The sequence below is a fragment of the Populus nigra genome, chromosome 12 (assembly GCF_951802175.1).
Source record: "Populus nigra chromosome 12, ddPopNigr1.1, whole genome shotgun sequence".
Lineage (NCBI taxonomy): Eukaryota > Viridiplantae > Streptophyta > Magnoliopsida > Malpighiales > Salicaceae > Populus > Populus nigra.
Genome location: NC_084863.1, coordinates 567,761 through 588,362, shown reverse-complemented (window position 1 = coordinate 588,362; position 20,602 = coordinate 567,761). Strand labels below are relative to the sequence as shown.

At 34.6% G+C, this 20,602-nt stretch overlaps 2 protein-coding genes and 1 pseudogene across 2 annotated transcripts; all 3 read right to left on the bottom strand.

Annotated features, from left to right (window-relative positions):
* Positions 1 to 2,253: 2,253 nt before the first annotated feature.
* LOC133669419 (acyl-CoA-binding domain-containing protein 5-like) lies at positions 2,254 to 6,215 on the bottom strand. The gene is made up of 9 exons (XM_062089544.1): positions 5,665 to 6,215; positions 4,443 to 4,970; positions 4,267 to 4,332; positions 4,022 to 4,188; positions 3,741 to 3,897; positions 3,559 to 3,643; positions 3,077 to 3,477; positions 2,845 to 2,949; positions 2,254 to 2,762 (listed from the first exon to the last, which is right to left on the bottom strand). The coding sequence occupies exons 1-9, from the start codon at positions 5,794 to 5,796 to the stop codon at positions 2,457 to 2,459; spliced, it is 1,947 nt and encodes a 648-aa protein (XP_061945528.1). The 5' UTR covers positions 5,797 to 6,215; the 3' UTR covers positions 2,254 to 2,456.
* Positions 6,216 to 13,299: 7,084 nt separating this feature from the next.
* On the bottom strand, positions 13,300 to 14,012 carry LOC133670169 (large ribosomal subunit protein eL34-like; annotated as a pseudogene).
* A 1,286-nt stretch (positions 14,013 to 15,298) lies between these two features.
* Positions 15,299 to 17,924, bottom strand: LOC133669845 (putative pectinesterase 52). Its single transcript, XM_062090174.1, has 5 exons — positions 17,698 to 17,924; positions 17,365 to 17,524; positions 16,945 to 17,181; positions 15,553 to 15,785; positions 15,299 to 15,458 (listed from the first exon to the last, which is right to left on the bottom strand). The coding sequence occupies exons 1-5, from the start codon at positions 17,922 to 17,924 to the stop codon at positions 15,299 to 15,301; spliced, it is 1,017 nt and encodes a 338-aa protein (XP_061946158.1).
* Between the last annotated feature and the right edge of the window lie 2,678 nt (positions 17,925 to 20,602).

Here is a 20,602-nt window from a genome sequence, read left to right as displayed (position 1 = left end):
TTTTATTATACACTTATTTTTTTAAATATTTATTTTCTAATATAAGTTTCCTATATATTTCTACTTCTATCATTTTAGAATGTTCACTTTGGCTTGGACAGAGTGATTCTTTTAGATTGTGTTTGGTATTATAGTAGTTGTTACGGTTGTGGTTTGAAAAAAAATTATTTTATGAAAAGTACTTTTAGTTGAGACTGGTTTGAAAAAAGAGGTGTTTGGTTAAAACTGTAGTTGAAATTAAGGTTATAAAATAATTTAATATATATATATATATATATATATATATATATATATATATTGATGGTTTTTAATTTAAATATTGTGGATTTAATTATTGCTATTACATCATGAAATAAAACACACTTTATATATAAAAAATTACTTTAACAAAAAACTATCTACAATTCCAGTACGTACAAAATTCATCCGACAAGAACTACAAAATTAGGTAAAATATTATCAAAAATAAAATTAAGATTACAGTACGAGTAAATTTAATTCATCTTGAACTAATTTAAAAAAATAAAAAAAATTATTATTTACGTTCACGTGAACAATGCAAGTGAAATCAATTAACTACAATGATTTTTCAAAAGGAAAAAAAAAAAAAAACTGTTCAGTGAATAGTGAATGCATGCCTCCACTGTTTTCAAAAAAAAATAAAAATAAATTGTTTAGTGAATAATGAAAACATGCTCCATTGTTCACTGAACAGTAGAGCACGAATCATGATTTTTACTGTGTAGGAAGCAACTCCTCGCTGCTTATTTTTTTCTTGCTTTTCAAACACAGTAGATCCTATAACCCATAAACAGTAATATATATTTATTAATTAACCAAACAACTTATTACATGAAATCACAGGAAACATGTACGCTACCACGTTACTAAACGGTTTCTTAATATAAGTCTAGCGTTCGAAAAACTATGAAAAAAAGGGAGAGGCAAAATACTGATGGGAAAAGCGGGTTTTTCGCTGAGAATTCTGTCAGGCATTTAAGGGTCAGGGACTATATTGAAATATTTTTATTCAATAAGGATGGAAAAAAATACTGATGAATATATAAGGGCGAAAATGCAGTTTACCAGGTTTTTTTCCCCTCTTGGATGACGCCCACAGGGTGAGGAAAGAGGTGATTTCTGAAATGACAAGTGTGAAAAGACAGGCAGTGACAATAGAAAAATCTCCTAAATCATCAATCAAACACACACATCATGACGTGGGGACCGATCAGACGGTTGACAGTGACTCCTTTTACCCCTCTCTCTCTCTCTCTCTCTCTCTCTCTGGGTTTTGAAGACAGTATCGCGCGAGATGCGCGGGTGCTCTCTTTAACATTTCCAAGCTGTCTGATGGGAACCATGTCAGTCAGGCTAGGGCCCGTTTGTCTAGTCGCGATAAAATTCATGTCTCAAGCTAAAAACAGTATAAAAAATATTTGTTTTAGTATCCTGTAAGTGTAGTTTTTATTATTGAAAGTATTTTTTATTTAAAAATATATTAAAATAATATTTTTTATTTTTAATATTAGCTTATAAAAATTAAATAAAAAATATTAATTCAATATTTTTTTCAAGTTAAATATATTTTTAATTATAATTTCAAATGTAAAAATAAACATTTTGATAAAATGTGACAAATCACGTAGACAAATGGGCACGAAAACCCACCCACCAAAATGCTAGTCCTCGTAGGGGTTCACTCATTCAAATATTTATGCAATTTATTTTTGTTCCTTTTATTTTTATTTTTCCTTTTCTTTTAAAGTACTTATTTTTGCATTGCTTTCGAAAAGCTTGTTGTCATTGTACTTCCAGGATATTTATATAATATATATTTTTTAAAAAATATTTTATCCAAAATAAATTATCTTCACAATCGACTCAACCAACCACAATTCAAATCTCGAGTGAGGTCAGATCAGATCACATGCTCAGTCTCTGATAACTATTCGTAGTGGCCTCCTTGTACCCCCTAGGAAGGAAGTCATGATGATCCTATATAGGATCACCATTCACTTCCTTGTAGGTAGGAGGAGGCCACTACCACCATGCATTTGCTAGCCTTCGTGTCTTGTATCAAGTAGCAGCAAAAAAGAACTGCAATTTTGCTAGCTAAGTTCAACTCTTGCGATACTGTGCTGCTTCTGCCACACATCACGAAGATATATCAACAATAAGTTAGATATGTACAAGCTTCCAGCGTTTTCAGATTTCGTTCACTCATTAGTTAACACTCAGTAGACCAGGATCAAGATTCAAAACGTGTGACTTAAGCTCTTAATACTATTTAAACTTACAATCAAGCTGATGGTTTGCACAAAAGACCGACTTCAGACAAGCTGAATTGCCCAGATCTTGAAGCCTGGATTTTTAGAACCATCATGAAAAAGGGAAAATGAAAATTACTTTAGATATACAAGGCTAGGGAAATTAACCACCGCGCATTTTGAACTTTAGACTTGTCCACCATGACCACTTGCAGGTCCTCCTAGTGTTAGAATCACACCTTGAAGATCACTCCTTGGCTTTGGTTCTTTGCCTAATAATGGAGCAGCTCTAATTACCGGATATGTTCTTGTCATTTGAGTTTGTCGAAAACTCTGACCAGATTCTGGCTTGGGGAATGTTGTTGGATGATGAGAGGGCTTTAAGGAATCTATATGATTTGAGTTTGGAAACTGCTGGACAGTGTGGATTTGCGTTCCTGGAGATGCATGATTTTGAGCTAGAATGGCCCTTCCTGGTGCTACACAGGGTGCCTGATAGATGAAATCGCGTTTCAATAAGAATCCGAAAAATAGTTGAATATAGTGCAAAATAAGGTATGCAGTGAGAGCTTACAGGTGCAAACAAGACCCCTCTAAAAATCTTTCCATTGACAGTTGCAGTCATTAGAAGGCCTGAGTCGAAGGCTCCGTCAACTTTTCCTCGGACCTCAGCACCAACCTACAAAGTAAGAGATGGGCGTGAAAAGCATGTATTAGCAGAACAGAAAGAAAAACTAGCAGAGAAGCAAGATTTTTAGAGGATGCTTGGCACAGATCGATGCAGAGTATTGACATTGTGATTTTACCAGGTTTTGAATTGACCCTGCCTCCACGGGTCTATGTTCCATTGGTGGGAATGGTGTTCCTTGCCTGCCAAGCCCAGCATGAACATACTGTTCTGCTCTCTTATTCTCTCTTGAAATTTGAAGACTGTACGGGGTTCTTTCGACTATAGTTCTAGGTTGTTTCTGGTTACTTGCAACATCATCAGCCCGGCAATTTCTCGGAATTTTGTTTAACTGCCTAAAAAAATTAAGTCCTTGGCAGGATGTGAGGGAATCAACTGATCTATGAACTGGGAACTGTTCTTGATCAGATTGTGATGGGGACGAATGTTGAGAAAGAGAAAGAGAATGTTCTTCTTGTTCTGAATCAATCTCCCATGCCTTGAGATTTGTAGTTCTTTTCTTCGTAGCATGCAGAGTATCTGAAAGGAAATATTCGAGTTATTGACGTGGGAAGTCTTGAGCTGTGCTGCTCGGGACAAGGATTTTGTTATGAAGACTACCTGAACTGAACTGAAAAGGTTGTTTTGATTCTTCTGATTCTTGAGAGCCCTTTCCGACTATTTCATTGTTCCCCGGAAACATTGTCTGCTTCACAGCATATATTAATAATCCTCCCAACTTGAACAGTCATATTTAACAGGAGGTTAAGTGTTTGCATTTTGAGAGTAATTAGATTCATTACCGAATTGTTCGCAGCTCCTCGGAGAAATCTTCTCTTTTCTTGATTCCAATGGTTTCCAAAGATCTTGCACATGGAAATGTTGTATCGACCATTGGGATGTTCTTCTTCAAATTGCAACACCAACAGCTGGTTGAGAGGACGCTCATCCTCTCTGCACCTGCACACACACACACACACAGAAAAAAACCGAGAAATAAAGTTAAGATACATGTGAAAACTATACGGGATGGTGTATTGTTGATAACAAAAGCCACAGACACGAAACCGAAACTTTCAGTTACCCTCCATAGATGGCAATATTTAAGTCCGTAACAACCGCAGTGTGAGAAAACCTCCCTTGAGGTTGCTGCCCAGATATATCAAGCTTAGTCCATGAACAGGCACTCACATCAAGTACCCAGACATCATTGTAGTAATGCTTGTCCCCAACACCTCCAATGACATAAACCTGCAGACCATGAAAAGCACATTAACTCTCTTCACGAAGAACCAAAGACTTTCAGAAACAACAGGTGGCATGACCTGCCTTTGTCCCAATATTCACAGCAGTATGGCCTGCTCTAACGCCTGGCGCAGATCCTTGAACAGCAAGCTGTTAGAAAAATCAGAGTCATCTCACTACATTTACACAAGTTTTTTCTTCAAAAACTCTTTGGAATTGCGAAACCATAGCCGTAAAATAGAGTAAGGTGAAGCTAATACCTTTGTCCAAGTCATTGTATCTGTATCCAGAACATCCACATCACCATGAAACCTATCACCGCGATCACCACCGTATACAAAAAGCTTACTGCCAATTGCAACAGCACTGTGACTATCCCTAGCAGCAGGAATACTTCCTTTCACCTCCGGAGAAGTCCATCTCATGGACTTGAGGTCTAAAACATGCAAATCGTTTAAATAATTTGCTTCACCTTCTCCACTTCCGCCAAATACCATGATTTTGTCATCACCAATCAGTGTTGCAGTGTGACTTTCGCGAGGCGAAGGAGGATTCCCTTTGCATTCAGGGCTCATCCACTCCTTGGTCCCAAGGTCCAATACATGAAGATCATTCGCCTTCTTAGAGCCATTCGTGCCCCCAAACACGATCATTTGTCGGCCCACAAGAACAGCACTGTGGCTGTCTCTTGGACCAGGCCCTTGACCTGTAGTTGCCATCGTGTTCCAAAGCATTGTATCTAGATTTAGCATGAGAACATCACTGAAATCCAGACCCCCGCAACATCCCTGGAATGATAAAAACAAATATAAAAGATTTAGTAATTAGCATAAATAAATTTATTTGCAGTTCACCAAGCAATCAGATATTACTTTCAAAAAGCACAACACATAAATAATACACGAAATAAATATTAATGAAACTGATTGTGAATCTCAACCCGAAAACTTAAGTGTTAAGTACGTAAGGCTACTCTTGACGGCTTGATCATTACAGCTATGTTATTTATATTACTCTTCAACACTCATCGATCTCACTGTAGAGAAAAGCTTTACTCAAAGGCAAACTAAGTTTCATGAACTTGTTTCTATCATAAATAAAGTGAAAATAGAAAATAATCCGAACAAATTCTTTAATTCTTCTTATATTTATTTCTGTATCTAGAAAGAACGAGAAATAGGAAAGAACTAAACTACTTGAAAAAGTTGATGTCTTCTTTGCCAAATATACTTCATAGAAGAACACAAAGAATATATATGTGTGTGTATATATATATATAGCTGAACAGAAAGCAGAAAGAATTTGTTCTCTGCATTATGGGACATGAATCAACATAAATGAAAGGCAAAGGATAGCGCGCAGCAAAATCAAAGTATAACTGACGAAAACTGCTTCATCAAGTATATCTAGGCAATACAAAGGATAGTTTTTCAGGGCAAAAAAAGAGTTATAGCTCGTGTAGTTGAAGGAAATTATACGTACACCAAAGACATAAACAATCCCATGAGAGTAGCAAGCAGAGTGACCCCATCTTTCAGAAGGGTTAAATCCTAAAACCTTAGGATAGAGCCACATTGCTTTCTTCTTCGCAGTTTCACCTCCCAGAGAGCCCATTGGTAGCCTTCTCCCCTCTTTTTTCTCCTGAGCTGAATGACTCTATTAATTTCTAGTTCAACACTGAGCCTGGTAATGATCAAGAAAGTTGAAGAGAGAAAAATAGAGAGGGTCAAAAGTAGACATGAACAAGCGAAGTGGTATATCAACTATCATTGTCAATAGACATGAAAAGATGGGCGCTTTCAAGACCCAATCACTGTGTCAACCAACATCGATAGAAGGTAGTGGTGAAAGGAGCTCTCTTTTTTTCCACATAAGTATTCTACCACTTCTCCTCATATGAAAAATATTACTGCACTTTGTTGTTGGTATAGTAAAACATCAAATATCAGGCTGTGGAGAATATATCTAATATAGCATAATATTACATCAATAAATGATGTGGAATCGTGGAAACCATAGTTGATTCGAGAGAAGGCCTGCAGGTTAAGAAGGTCGACTAGGTTGATAAAAAAAAAAACTAAATAATATTATTTTAATTGAAAAATTCAAGAGAAATCAATGGTTTAATTACTGTGCCTTGACCGTGTCATTCACTGGTCATTCCAAATTTTAAAACAATGATGGGAAACATGAGTTTTGATCGGCGTGTTTTTTTTTAAATAATAATTAAATTATTATTATTTTCTTTTTGCCTTTTCTTTTCACACTTGTTTAGCTAAAATGATGGGGGTGTGGGGGCATTGGGTTGGGGAAATGATGGGAAAGTGTTGGGAGGCTTGAGGATAAGCCGAGAGAGTTTTTCTTTTCCTTTTCTTTTCTCTGTGATAAACTCACATGGGTTTTTCTTTCTTTGTGAGCATGATATTGGGATTGATGGATGTGAAGTTTTCACACACTCTCTCTCTCTCTCAATCATCCAATTTTCAAGGTGGGTTATTGATGTGGATCAAGAAATGTCTACTCTCGAGGATCTTTGGGAGAAGTGTGGGGGCTTTGTGTTGTGCAAATTCTTTTTTAGTGTTGGGAAATGAGAATGGCGTTGTTTCTCTCGGTAGATTTGGAGGTTTTCGAGAGATGAAGGGAAAAACAAATCATGCAATTTACCCTCTAGTGAGAAACCTGACAATCATGTCTAAATTGTTAGTGTTCATGTTGACAAACGGGCCCTGAGATTTATTTTAAGGAGATTTCAGTTTGATTCTCAGTTAGGTTCAGAAGAAAAACAATTAGGTCATAAAATAGATAATGAGTTGTGGATTAATTTAAGGTTTTCCAGCTATTTTAGTAGGAGGAATAAGCTTCACATACCTCTATGGAACTTGTGCTTTATAATAATGACATGACAAGTCTATTAGGTCATGCACATGGAAGCCATTCACTTCACCAGGGTGAAATATTATTGCTGCAATTCCTCTTTTTTTTTTTTTTTTGGTTTTTATGGTTCTAGCTATTTAGTCCACGATTTAGTTTGAATTATGCTTATTTATTTAAAAATATCATGAAAAATACATAAAATAATATAAAATCTTGTATTTTTAAAACATAAAATACATAAAACATGTTTTTTATCGCTATTTTCTATTTTTTTTTTATTTTGATGTGGTAATCAAATGGTGTTAGAGCATGGAATAGAATAATAATATAAGGTGTATTTTATCATATAGTACCATGACATTAACATATTAAGTGGTGTAAAGGATGAATACCAAATTGATTTTATACATTTATATATATGGCTGCGACAGTAACATGTAAAAGAAGCAAAGAAACATGTTGAAATCCCCCCGTACTTATTTGTATATAGTGTCTCCATTAACATTTTACTGTTCATCACTGTGAAGTAAATCTGAAAGATTACCAACAATAATTTGAGGTGACCACCCTTGTTGTAAAGGAAAGTATACTATCTATATATATATATATATATATATATATCGTGTTGTTTGATTTGTTTTTGTTAAGAATTTTTTAATAATATTAGTAATACTATATCAGAATTCTGTGTTTTTTAGATTTTTATTTTTTGTTTATCTCTTCTTTTTTTTTTTTCGTATAATGTTAAATAATAATATAAATTATATCACGTGACCTCACTTAACAATTTGAACTTTTAGACTGAGATGATTCTTTGACATAGTATCAGAGCCTTAATGACCAAGCGATGACGAGTTCGAATCTTACCGTCTCCATTTATTTGATAAAAATTAAGCACAAGGTAAAGTGAGCTTGTGTAATTTTTAAGATCAAAAGGCTTTCACTTGAGGGGGTGTATTAGAGAATAATATAAATCATATCCTGTAACCTTATCTAATAATTCAAATTTTTAGGTTGAAATAGTTTTTTAAGATATAATTTATTTTATAATTTTTTTAAATATTATAATTTTAAATTGCGAGAATCTTGAATGTCGTATTTTACAATCGTGAATTGTATAGGATGTGCTATTTTACTAATTTCTTATCAAATAATCTTATTTCACCAATATTTGTTTTAAATAAGCTTTCTAATTTAAAAAATTTATACTCAAAGTTCCCGTAGTACTTGCACGTTGATATGAAATTATAAAAGACTCAAAAATCATGGTGATGGTCATGTATTGATTACTATTATTTAAAGTATGATAAGAAACCATTGATGTGTAATTCATAGGTCATGGTTGTCTACTTTATTTTATCCAACAATATATATATATATATATATATATATATATATATATATATATATATATATCAAAGATTATGCTACTTAGGATTGACAGCTTTGTTTTCTAATCATATTCACCTTTCAACATGTAAATAATGATAAGATAATTGACATAAAATAGTTTATTAATAAACTTGTCTCGACACTGTAATAATAGTTTACTTCACTGTAATTAGTGAATTCCCTTTTGTTTTTTCCTCTGCAATTTCAGTAATTAATTATTTCGTGCCATGTTCTAATTTTTCGCACAATAATTTGAGTGCCCATGTTTCGCTATTGGTGGAGCAAATTTCATGGGAACCTTGATCATTCGATGATGAGATCTTCAGAGAGTTATTTTAATTTAAAATTTTAAATAAAAACTCTATAAGATCTTATTATTTTCTTGTATTAAAAACCTAGTTAAAAATAAAGATTATAGGATTTTAACTCATAATCTTTTATTTATTAAAAAATTAATAACATGTTAAAGATTATAGGATTTTAATTCATATCATACCATGGGCCTAACAATTTATATCATAGCTTTAAAATTTATAGTCACTTAGATTACGAGTCGGATAGATCAAATTGATAAGTTGATACAAATTTATTTCTTTAATAGAATAATGTTATTTAAGATATTTAAAAAAAAAACTGAAATGAAATCATTTAAAAAAATATTTAATTAAAAAAAATAAAACAATATTATTATTTTAAAAAAATATTGATCGGTTTTTCTTGAACTGGAGAAAGACCTATTGGATCATTGAGTTTAAGCAGGTAAACTCTTCGGTCATTTCAAAGATAAACACTGAAACTACAGGTGACAGGAATTACACAGCGAGCGAGCTAGCTAGCCCGAGCTGAAACTATAACCAATTAACCATGATTTAAAATGATCCAGAGTAAGGTTTTTATATTAATCACAAACAGGGATGAATGAGCTTCATCACGTATTATATCCCGAAGAAATCTTTACATGATCACGCTCGCCTATGGTGAGAAGGACCTGCAGGTGAAGGAGGCACAAAAGCACAAGTAAATGTACACTGAGTTGACAAATGACAGCAGGCAGTGAAGTTGGAGCAATAAAGAAAGGAGAGGAAGGCGTAGAATACAAGCGATAAACACGGGGGAGCTTCAGTTTTGGATTTGGTGGTAAGTGTGACTGTGTGAGTGAGTGACTGACCCCTTTCTTTGTCCTGGACATGTCTTGACTCTCGTGCATGTATGCCCTAGCTAGCCCTGCGCTTTGTAACTTGAAATCAGACCTCTTCCTCTCCTCACTTTCTTGAAAGGTAAAAAAGAGATGGACTTTGCAAGTGAAAAGCTACGAAAGACATCTATCTAATCGAGGGAGAGAGGTGTCTGATGTTTTTCACCATTGTCGAGTAAAAGAATGACAGGAATTATTGCAGATTCATGTTATCTTCAATAGTCATTGTTTTTACCCTGACGAGTCATTGGCTGCATCGATCCTTGCATTAAATCAATATCATTTTAGGATTTTAAATATAAATTAAGATGGTGTTATTTTAGATTAAGATTTATAAAAAAATCAAGCCAAGTCTTCAATCTCAGATTAGATATAACATACAAAACAAAAAGTTTTTTTTTTTTCTCATTCATGTTGTTCTTAAACTTCTTCATTTCGAAACAGTAACTAATAAAACTACAGGAATAAAAACTAGCATTGAGATCAACAAAGTGCGCGGGGGAGTGTTTCCAAGGAATATGAAAGCCCCAGCGTGGAGGTGGTGCGCAGTTTGACTGGCACAAGAACCTCCACAGAACGGCAAACTTAACTGCCATATAAGATTCCAACAAAGCAACTACTGACCCCTCCATTTGACTCCCATTATTATATCATATTCTCTACACAAATGTCTTCACTTTTCACAGCCAGCACTGTCTCCAAAGTTAAGGCCTCTCAAGCTAAGGAGGAGATAAGTTAGTGTTGTCACATGCAATTTGCTGGTGGTTCTGGGCCATCAAAAACTAATTATGATCAAGTAATGAGCATGAATTTGCCCACCATCGAAGGTTGGAAGCCATTGATGCTTGTTGGTCGCACTTGTCATCAAGAGAAGAGAACCTTAATTGGTTTCAATAGTTTTATACAAAAATGGCAAACAATGAACCAAGATTTCATCAATCCATCAACCTCTCATCATGTTTTTTTTTTTATGAACAGAAAACTCTCTCAGAGCCCAAGTCCCGAAAGACCCTGGAGAGTCCTTTATCAGCTCTTTATTGAACTGGAAGTCCGGATCAAAGATAAAAACGTGACCTGCTCTCATTAACCTACTATACTAGAATAATATAGCTTTACAGTTTATATAAACTACTCAAGATTCCTTTTTTTTTCCCTTTCATTTCCTCCCATTTCTTCTTACAATTTTATCATTTCTTCCCCTTAATTTCATCATCAGGTTTTTTTACTAGTAATTTAGGTTATTTTTTATCAAGTCGTCTGAATTACATGGAAATAACTCTTACATAGTTTAATTTTAAATTTAGACTAGTTAAAAATTCAGGCTAGAAATTTTAAAAATTAACACTTTGAACCTAATTTAAAAATATTGTCAAATATATTTTTATGACATGAATATTTTTTGTTATATTTAATTTTTTCTAATTTGACCTGTAATTTAACGTGAGCGTGTAAACTAGTAGACCTAAGACAATAAATAATGTTCCATATTTAAATCCTTATCTTCTGATCTATTCCTGCAAACCCTAATTTCTTGAGTGCTAATATCACACGAATGAAAGATAATGAAGAGAGACAAAGCATGATGGTAATTTTTAAGCAGCCTTTTGGTTTATTATTAATTGTCTATAAGCTATCTTTTCATTACATAATATTTTTTATATTAATAATTTTGTTTTGGGAGAAAACATAAAAAAAGGACCCCAACTATGAAGGTAATCTTAATTTTGTCACCAAACAAAATTTTTTAATCAATTTCATCACGAACACCCTTTAATTGAAACCACTTTGTTTTATAAAAAAAATTAATATTTTCTACTCAAAATTCTAATAGAAGATCCTAATTGAAAAATCAAAATTATTTGAAGGTAAAATCGATACTAACTCAATAGTAAATCTTTTTCTAAAGTTTTCCCCATTTCTTTTTAAAAAAGTACTAGTTTTTTTTTATATATCCGTGTGTGTGTGTTAAATGATATAAATTTTCTCTTACAATCAAATTTCAAGCTTGGAATCCATTTATTTAGTATTTCACCAAAAATATAAATATTAAAGGAAAACAATTTTTTTTTATAAATAATATATTCATTCTAACAAATATTTTTAAAATTATAAATAATTCTAAGTACTCACATCACGTGGAACACAGCAAATATCATAAGGTTGTATAAAATCAAGAATTCATTTTAAAAAATAACATATATTAAAAATAAAATATATTAGGCCAATTTGATCGTGACTGTGATTATAGCTTTAGTCTAGGCATTTCTAATTAAAAAAAATAAATGCAAATGACATGCCTTCTGCCATAAAAGGATACATGTCTACTGTAAATTACTCCAATGACTAGTGGGTCGCAAAAAAAAACTTGCGGTTGCCAGTTTTGGCCCTCAAAAACCAATTGTTTCACCATTTTTCAAGAAAATAATCCCAGAGTTTTTAAAAATTTATTTCTAATATCGAAATACATTTTAATCAATAAAAAAAATATAAAAACCCAATAAAATTAAAATTTCTATTCATATTTTTGAAATTTGGTCTTTTTAATACTCATTATGATAATCCATAAACACCAATATTAAAAGTTTTTGTGACCATAATAATAAATGATGGAGTTGACCCTCTCCTATATGTAGTTCTCTCTCCACATAAATATTAAAATATAATTATTGAAAAAAAGACATGGTTGCAAAGTTGATCAATATTCAACCTTTTGCAACTATTAATTCGCTGAAATTATGAAAAAAACTATTATGAGCAGTTACAATGAATCTGTATAAATAGTGAAAAAAATCTATTTTAATGGAAAAACTTAAGCTTTTACGTAGGATTTTAATATATAATTTATATAATTTTTTAACACGTTTTTTTATCAAATAAAATGAAGATTGTAAAACTCAAACTCGTAACTATTTGTTTAACAAAACTTTGATACTATATTAAAGAACCATTTCACAGGGCACATATATGTTGGGTATACAACCAAAGTCCCATATTGGCTAGAAGTGGGGAGGATCATGAGTATATAAGAAAGGATAAATATCTCCATTGGTGTGAGACCTTTTGAGTATAACCCAAGAGCAAATCCATGAGGGTTTAGGCCCAAAGTGAACAATATCACACCAATGTGGAGATAGGTGGTGTCCATAGTCTTTACAAGTGGTATCAGAGCTAGGCCCTAGAGTTAGCCATGATGGATGAATCCTCGGAATGCCAAACGAAGGTGGTGGGTCCCTAATCACGATGTAATCCATGGATCAGCTCTATTGGATAGGCGGTGTGCTCCCTTCATGTACGTGTCCTGATCCCAACACGATGAAGAGGAGTTGACATAGAAAGAGCAAACTCTCAAGTCAGGTAGTGCTCTCCAGATGCTTCATGGCATAGTTTTGAAACCCGACCCGGTCATCGACCCGGTCAAGTGATCGGGTCACGGGTCAAATGGGTTGACCCAAAATTTTTTTGGAAAAACCATACAATTTCTCTAACCAATTAGCTTAATACCATCATTTTCCTGCAGTTTCTTTGTTGTCATTATAAATTGCCATTGCCGTTCACTGATGGAGAAAAAATTATGGCAACTGTGATCAAATATATTCAGAGAGAGGTGGAAAGGGCATTTTCATTTGTTTTGCAAGGAAATTGGCAATCCATCCAAATATAGGCAAGGAAATCAAATTGACAAAAGATGAAATGAACACATCCAAGTCATCAGAGAATCAAACACGCTAACAAGTAACAATCAACTCCACATTTGATTGTCATTAATCATAACAAAATTTTGCTCAAACACATCCTCTAACTCAAAAGACTTCACTTCATCATTTTGAGGCCTGTTTTTCCTTTGCCTTCTGAATCTTCAAAACCCTCTTCACAATCTTTTGCTCCTCCACCAAGAAAGCCCCGGATAATTCTCTCCTTAACAGCACTTCCAGACAAGACTCCACCATAGGCACGGTTCACAGTCCTGCGATTCCTTGACAGTCTAGACCTCTTATATTCAGCAGGTCTCAAGTGAGGGATCCCTTGAATCCTCTTGCCAGTAACTGGGCACTTGGGTCCGCTAGCCCTCTTCTTGGTGGTTTGGTAAACCAATTTCCCACCAGGGGTTTAGACCACACGGTGTTGGTTAGATTTTGTGGCGTAGCTGTGACGCTTCCGGTAAGTCAGACGCTGCACCATTTTCAGATCACCAGCTCTTAAGTCTCTGGGTGGTGTGATGGAGGATAAAACTGGGCACTTGGGACCCTCTTGCTGAAAAAGGCTCTCGTGATTGTGATGGAGGATAAAACCTGAGAAGCGGAAGCTTTTGAGCCCTTGATTAGTTGCCCATTTTGACCCCCTATTCTCCATCTACGTGCTTCCATGATCAAATTTCTCTGCTCCTCAGCTGGGTTTCAAAGCGTAACATTAATTAGGTTATTGATTTTGCTTCGTTATTCTTCAGTCTTCAGCGTTTTGGCATTTTAGAAAGCAAAAAACGACGTCGTTTAATGACAGTCAAAATAATAAAAAAAATTGACCGGGTCTCATCCGGGTTTGACCGGGTGGACCGGGTCCCGGGTCAACCCTCCGGGTTGACCGGGTTTTCCCGGGCCAATTCCCGAGCGGGTTTTTGCCTCCACCCGGACCGGTCCCAGGCCCGGGTCGGCCGGGTCCCGGGTCGACCCGCCGGGCAGGTCCGGGTTTTAAAACACTGCTTCATGGACATGTCCTGACCCCAACACGGTGAAGTAGAGAATGAAGAATCCTGGTTGGTAGAGAGTGGACGGATGAATGATCGGTTTGAAGGGAGGCTCGGTGGTCCTTTGTTCGAGGGGATGATTGTTGGGTATACAACCAAAGTCCCACATTGGCTAGAAGTGGGGAGGATCATGAGTATATAAGGATGGATAAATATCTCCATTGGTGTGAGGTCTTTTGGGTATAACCCAAGAGCAAATCCATGAGGGCTTAGGCCCAAAGTAGATAATATCACACCAATATGGAGATAGGTGGTGTCTATAGTCTTTACAATATATAATTACATTAATTCTTGCTTATGTTGCTATTTTTGGAATAATGAAAGAGATTTCCATTTCCATTTCAAAGGAGATAAAATCATGGGCATAACTAACATCATGGATCCAATTTTCTCATTAGTTTTTGTACACGAAAATTCTTAAAATTTCGTCCTAGGTATGAAAAATCGTCAGGTTTGCCTGAAATATTGTCATCTAAGCATAACAAAATCTTAGATTGCAAAATTAGACTAAAATGCATCTAAACTGACGAAATTAATCTTCAAATCTGATGCCCAAATTGACGTAGATGACATAAAGGGGTGCAGTTGAATAGGATATGTTGGCTCTTTATTCACCTGGGCATCTTGCTCAAATGCGACTCGTACGTACGTTGTCTGGTTAGGCTGGACAACATGGCATGGTTACTGAATAGAAATGGTAACTTCCTACCCAGTCCAACAAGATGCACACCATCATACTAAACCCTTTAATGGAAAATAAATCCTTCAAGTCCATTATCCTGGAGAAAAAAAAATGCAAGAATCCTGACGACTACGACAAACAAAATGTGATAGCAATAATATTATATAGGGAATTAAGACTGATTACAATGCCCTTTTGTTCTTGATAAGCCATTGGGAAAAAAATCCAAGAATCAAAGAGGTAGTTTTGCAAGCCAGCCATCTTGGTCGATGAAAGATGGCTTGGAAAACAATTCGTGTTGTCCTGTTGATGGCTTCCCTACCCATGGAACACGCTTCGATTTATTAGACCCTGGTCCCTTACAATTAACCTCCACATACGTGAAATTCTCCCTTGAAATCAGAAAATCAAGAAAAATCATGATCAGATGTTAAAAATAAGAAACAATCGAACATTTATAGTTCTCGAGGTTCGAGACAAACTTACTCTTGCCCTGCGTAACCCCAAGCATTCCACCCAAGAGGATCAACCACTTTTGAGAAATATGAATCTTGAAATATTACTCTCGAGTATGGTCTATAGGCTCTTCCAAGAAATGCTCGAACACCTTCAATTCCAGAAATAGTGCATCCACTAAATATGAAACCACTGGGATCATTAGGAAACTCTCGACCTTGGGCTGTTATGACGCCTTTACTAGTAACATTTATCGAGCAACCCTGCACGAATCATGGGATAAACATTTTGAATCAATAATTTTTCTAATAATTAATCACGTCTAGATCTTGAATATGCCAAATTTCTTTTAAATAATTTCATTCTGTGTTGCACGTGGTATATATGAAATTTAGAGCATGCTCTACTGCAGCCAGGTGAAATCGTCTTACATGTAGCATGTATAATTAATCGTGGGAAAGTCAATGTTGGAATTGATTTTATTAAACATGCAAAGCGGTCTTTTAAGAGAAAATTAAATTTGAAGTCCGCTAAAATTTGAGATTGAGAACATTTTTGGACTTTCTAATTCAACATGAATGTCAACATATTTTTAAAAATATATTAAAAATAAATGATAAATTATTCTGGAAGAACTTTAAAATAGCAAGAATTTCAAGATTGGATAATAGAATTATAATCTTATGAGTTAGGGCTTGAGCTTGGTTAATAAAAATTTTTTTATTATCAAGTTCTTATTTAATTAATAATTTTTTTTGCACCACATGTCTTTGTGCACACATGAATTAATAATTAAATTATGTAATAAAAATAAATATATTTATAAGTAATTTATGATCTATGAATATTTATTATAATTAATAAATATTTATGAATTATGGGTAATTAATATTTTTATTTTCAAATTCTATAAATAAGTGTTTTGGATGGATGAAAAGTAGATTTATATTTTTTTTGAGTTTTTTTCCTCCTTTTGTTATTGGTTTTTTTATATTTTTTCTACTCATTCTTTTTTACTTTAGGGTTTAAGTTCAGTTTCTATATATAAATATTAGATATAATTCTTTTGAGTTCATTGAATTTTATTTATATAAGAGTGCATCCAAAGAAAAGGGGTTGGAATTTGAGGAGGTTTCTTGAGGTTTGTCCTTTTACACAAAGTGTATGCATGCTAAAAATTGTAAGAGTATCATATTTTTATATTTTTGTATGATTATAAACTAAATAAATAGAATTACCTGTTTAATAAACTAATCATTTTATTATTAATGAAAAATATTAGTAAAAATGTTGCCAGAAGGAACAAAAATATTTCTAACAAAATGCAACTTCTAAGATGATATATAAGAGTAATTCGTCAAGGAAAAAAAAATCATCCATAACTTCGTGTAGAAAGATTATTCCATGCAATTAAACTCTTACCTCATAGAAAGATTGACCAGCACCAAATATAAAATCTACTGCTCCTTCAATGTAGCAGTTAAAGAAGTGATGCCGGCCTTGGACATCCCACAATGTATCTTGAACTCCCAAGAAAGCACAGTCATAGAAAGCTGATTTATCACCATAAATCCGTGCAGAAAGTGCTGGGGCTACTCCAACTCCAGGTATCTTGATTCCATAGTTGATATTTTGCTTGGATGGAAGGTTATATGAATTCTGCATGCATTATTGATAAACAAGCAGGAAAATTTCAGCTATTTGAACAACATGATGATGTTGTGGATATGATCTATATTTATTATTGTTTCTTGTGTTCTTAATACCAAAAGGGAAAAAAATATGAAAAAAGAAACTGGATATATTATCACAAAAAAACTGTACACAGCAAAAGCATTTTACCTTGAAGGTTATGCCCTTTGCTACAATATTGCTTGGTGATGAGGTGAAAGTAGCACTAGTATCAGTGCTTTCATGTGCATTATAAGTAATCGTTGTTAGGGTACGATCTCTTCCTTCCAGAAAAATGCATGGTTTGTCATCTGGTATAGTCACCTGTTCTCTGCACATTGTTATCAACCATAGTTTATCCACAAGGGCATGCTTTTCTTAAGGAAAAAATTTCTTTGAATTATGACATATATATTATGCTATGGATATGAAGATTTTAAAAAAGAAAAGGTATAGTTAGAGCATATGCTAAGTCAAGAAATGGGAGTAAAGAAGAGATATTACATGTAGGTGCCAGGATTGATTCGAACTTTGATCCATTGATCGTTATTTATTGGAATGGAATCAATAGCATCTTGGATTTTTATGAAATGCCCTTTGCCGGAATGATCAACAACTATGGTCTTTCGAACCTTTTTTCCTCTTCCTGGTTTACAATCAATACCTTGAGAGTTGCTCGAGGAGATGGTGATGAACAAGATGACAATGACATTAAATAGCGGCTTTTGCATTTTTTTGGGAAAAATGGAGAGTTGAAAAGCTCTAAAATGTTACAATGGTGAATAAATTGTGGTTGCCACAGCATTCTTCGGCATATGTAGTGACGTTCTTGCTTTGTGTTGCCTTTTTAAGAATGTTGAATGAGATTCACATGGCTCGAGTCAAGCATTATGATTTTCGACCGTTTGATTCTCTTTTAATAATTTGTGCTAAATCTAAGTTTTCTAATTAATGCACATAACCATTATCGTTTGGAACCCTCTAAATTAAATTCATTAAAAAACTATTGCTTTTAAATAGAAAAAACAAACAAGAAAAAACATAATAATACAGAATAAAAAAAATAAAATTGTATGTAATGAAGTTTGATTATTTCCTTATTGATTTAGATAAAATTAATTATGACGATGAGAAACGCAAACATTAAGAAGTAAATTTTAATTTCCAAAAGAAAAGGAAGAGAAAAGAAATTAATGTACTTTTATTTAGGTCTCCATAATGGAAGACCAAAATTTAAGCTTCCATTTCTATATAGTTTAGAAGCTAACATTTAGGAATATTAAGATCTTCAGGTCTCCATCTCACTTTGGTCTCGATTGTTATATAGTAAATAACTGCTGAAACACCTTGAGAAATATCTGTGGATGTCAAGATCACAATATTTCCCTAATTTGTTTAAGCTCGTAACTTGATGAGCCAATAGACCTATATTTTTTTTTTAAAACTAATATGGGTGTTCAAGTTAGCTTGCGTGTACCTCGACTAATCTCACGGGCCCTGAAGTTAACGACTATGTAAACTTTTATTGGCCATAATATGAGCAACCACAAGACTCAAACCTGAGACTACAAAGAGAACAAATCTCTTAATCTCAAATTTTTACTAATAGGTCACCATTTATATAGTTCAATAGACGCATTTTGATAGCACTAGAAAGTGGCGTAAAACAAGAGGCAAGTGACTCGGGTCGCATTACAAAATATGATAAGCACATAAGTCGACAACCACAGCCAAAATCTCCTTATCATCTAGCACCAAGAGATCTCTCAAAGGTTTTTTGGAGAACAATAACCCATGTAAGGCCATATGGTGTTATTACAAGATGCTGGTTGCAAATGCAAGGCCTAATAAGTGTACTTATCCTACATTGTTCAAGGCTTGTAGTGCTGCAGAAGCAGCTGAAGAAGGGGGGGCAAGTGCATGCTCTCTTGTGGTTAAACAAGGGATTAGTGGAGATGTACATATAAGAAGTGCTATGACTGACGGTCATATCAAAAGATGGTATTATAAGGAAGCCTCGGAAGTTTTTAATGTGATGCCATGAGAAGAAATCAGGCCTAGGAAATTTGTGTTGACTAATGTGCTACCTGCTTGTGCTAATGTGGGGCTCTTGATCAAGGAAGATGGATTCATGCTTATGTGAAGAAGAATTCAGTCTACTTGGAGGCTGTATCAGGTACTGCTTTGATGGATATTTATGCGAAATGCGGGCGGCTTGATATGGCGTGGGATGTTTTTGAGAAGATAAAGAAAGACATTTTCACTTGGAATGCTATTATTTGTGGGCTAGCTATGCATGGTAGAGCAGAGGATGCAATTGAGCTTTTCTTTAAGATGCAAAAAAAAGAAGTTTAGGCCTAACGGGATCACTCTTGTGGGTGTGCTAAGTGCTTTTGCTCATTCAGGAATGGGAGATTTTCAATTCTATGAAGGAAGTGTATGGTATTGAGCTTGAGATGGAGCGTTATGGTTGTGTAGTTGATCTCCTAGGAAGAGCAGGGCCCTTGGGAGATGCAGAGGAGCTTATATATTCGGTGCCGATAGAACCAAGTGCTGCTGCTTGGGGAGCACTTTTAGGTGCTTGTAGGAAACCGGGAGATGTTGAATTAGGTGAGAGATGGGATGATGCTTTGTTATCAAACATCTATGCAAGGCTGGGAGATGGGATGGTGTAGCAAATGTGAGGAAAGTATTGAAGGAAAGAGGAGCCAAGACCTCTACTGGAATCAGTATGATTGATTTTGATGGTGTTGTCCGTGAATTCAGATGGATTGCATCCGCAAATGAAGAAAATCTTCCTGACAATGAAAAATATGCTCAAGATGCTAGAGATAGAATATTATTCACCAAATACATCTCAGGTTATATTCGATATTGAAGAGGAAGAGAAGGAAACTGAACTGCAGAACCATAGTGAAAAATTTGCAATTGCTTTCGGATTCATTAACATAGCCAGTAACAGCAATACGAGTTGTGAAGAATTTAAGGATGAGTGAGGGCTGCCATTCTGCCTTCAAGCTACTCTCTTGAGTCTATAGTCGAGAGATTGTCGCGACGGACCGTGCAGCTACCGTCATTTCAGGACTGGAACATGTTCATGCAAGGATTTTTGGCGAGTTATGGAGATAGCTGAAGCAATCAAGTTGCGGTGCAAAGAGGGGAGTTAGCAGCTATAGTTGCAAATGGAGGTAGCAGTTCCATCATCCTAATCCAGATTCAGAAAAGATTATAATGCTCAAGTTTTTTCAATCAGGCCAACCAAATTTTCATATATCGAGTAGCAGACTTGGATATGATGATTGCGTCTTGAGCCATTATAACTGTTGTCATAACTATAATTACAGTAACTGACAAGTAATTTTTTGTTCGAATGTTCCATGATTAACAGTGGCAAGAAGTTCATTCGATT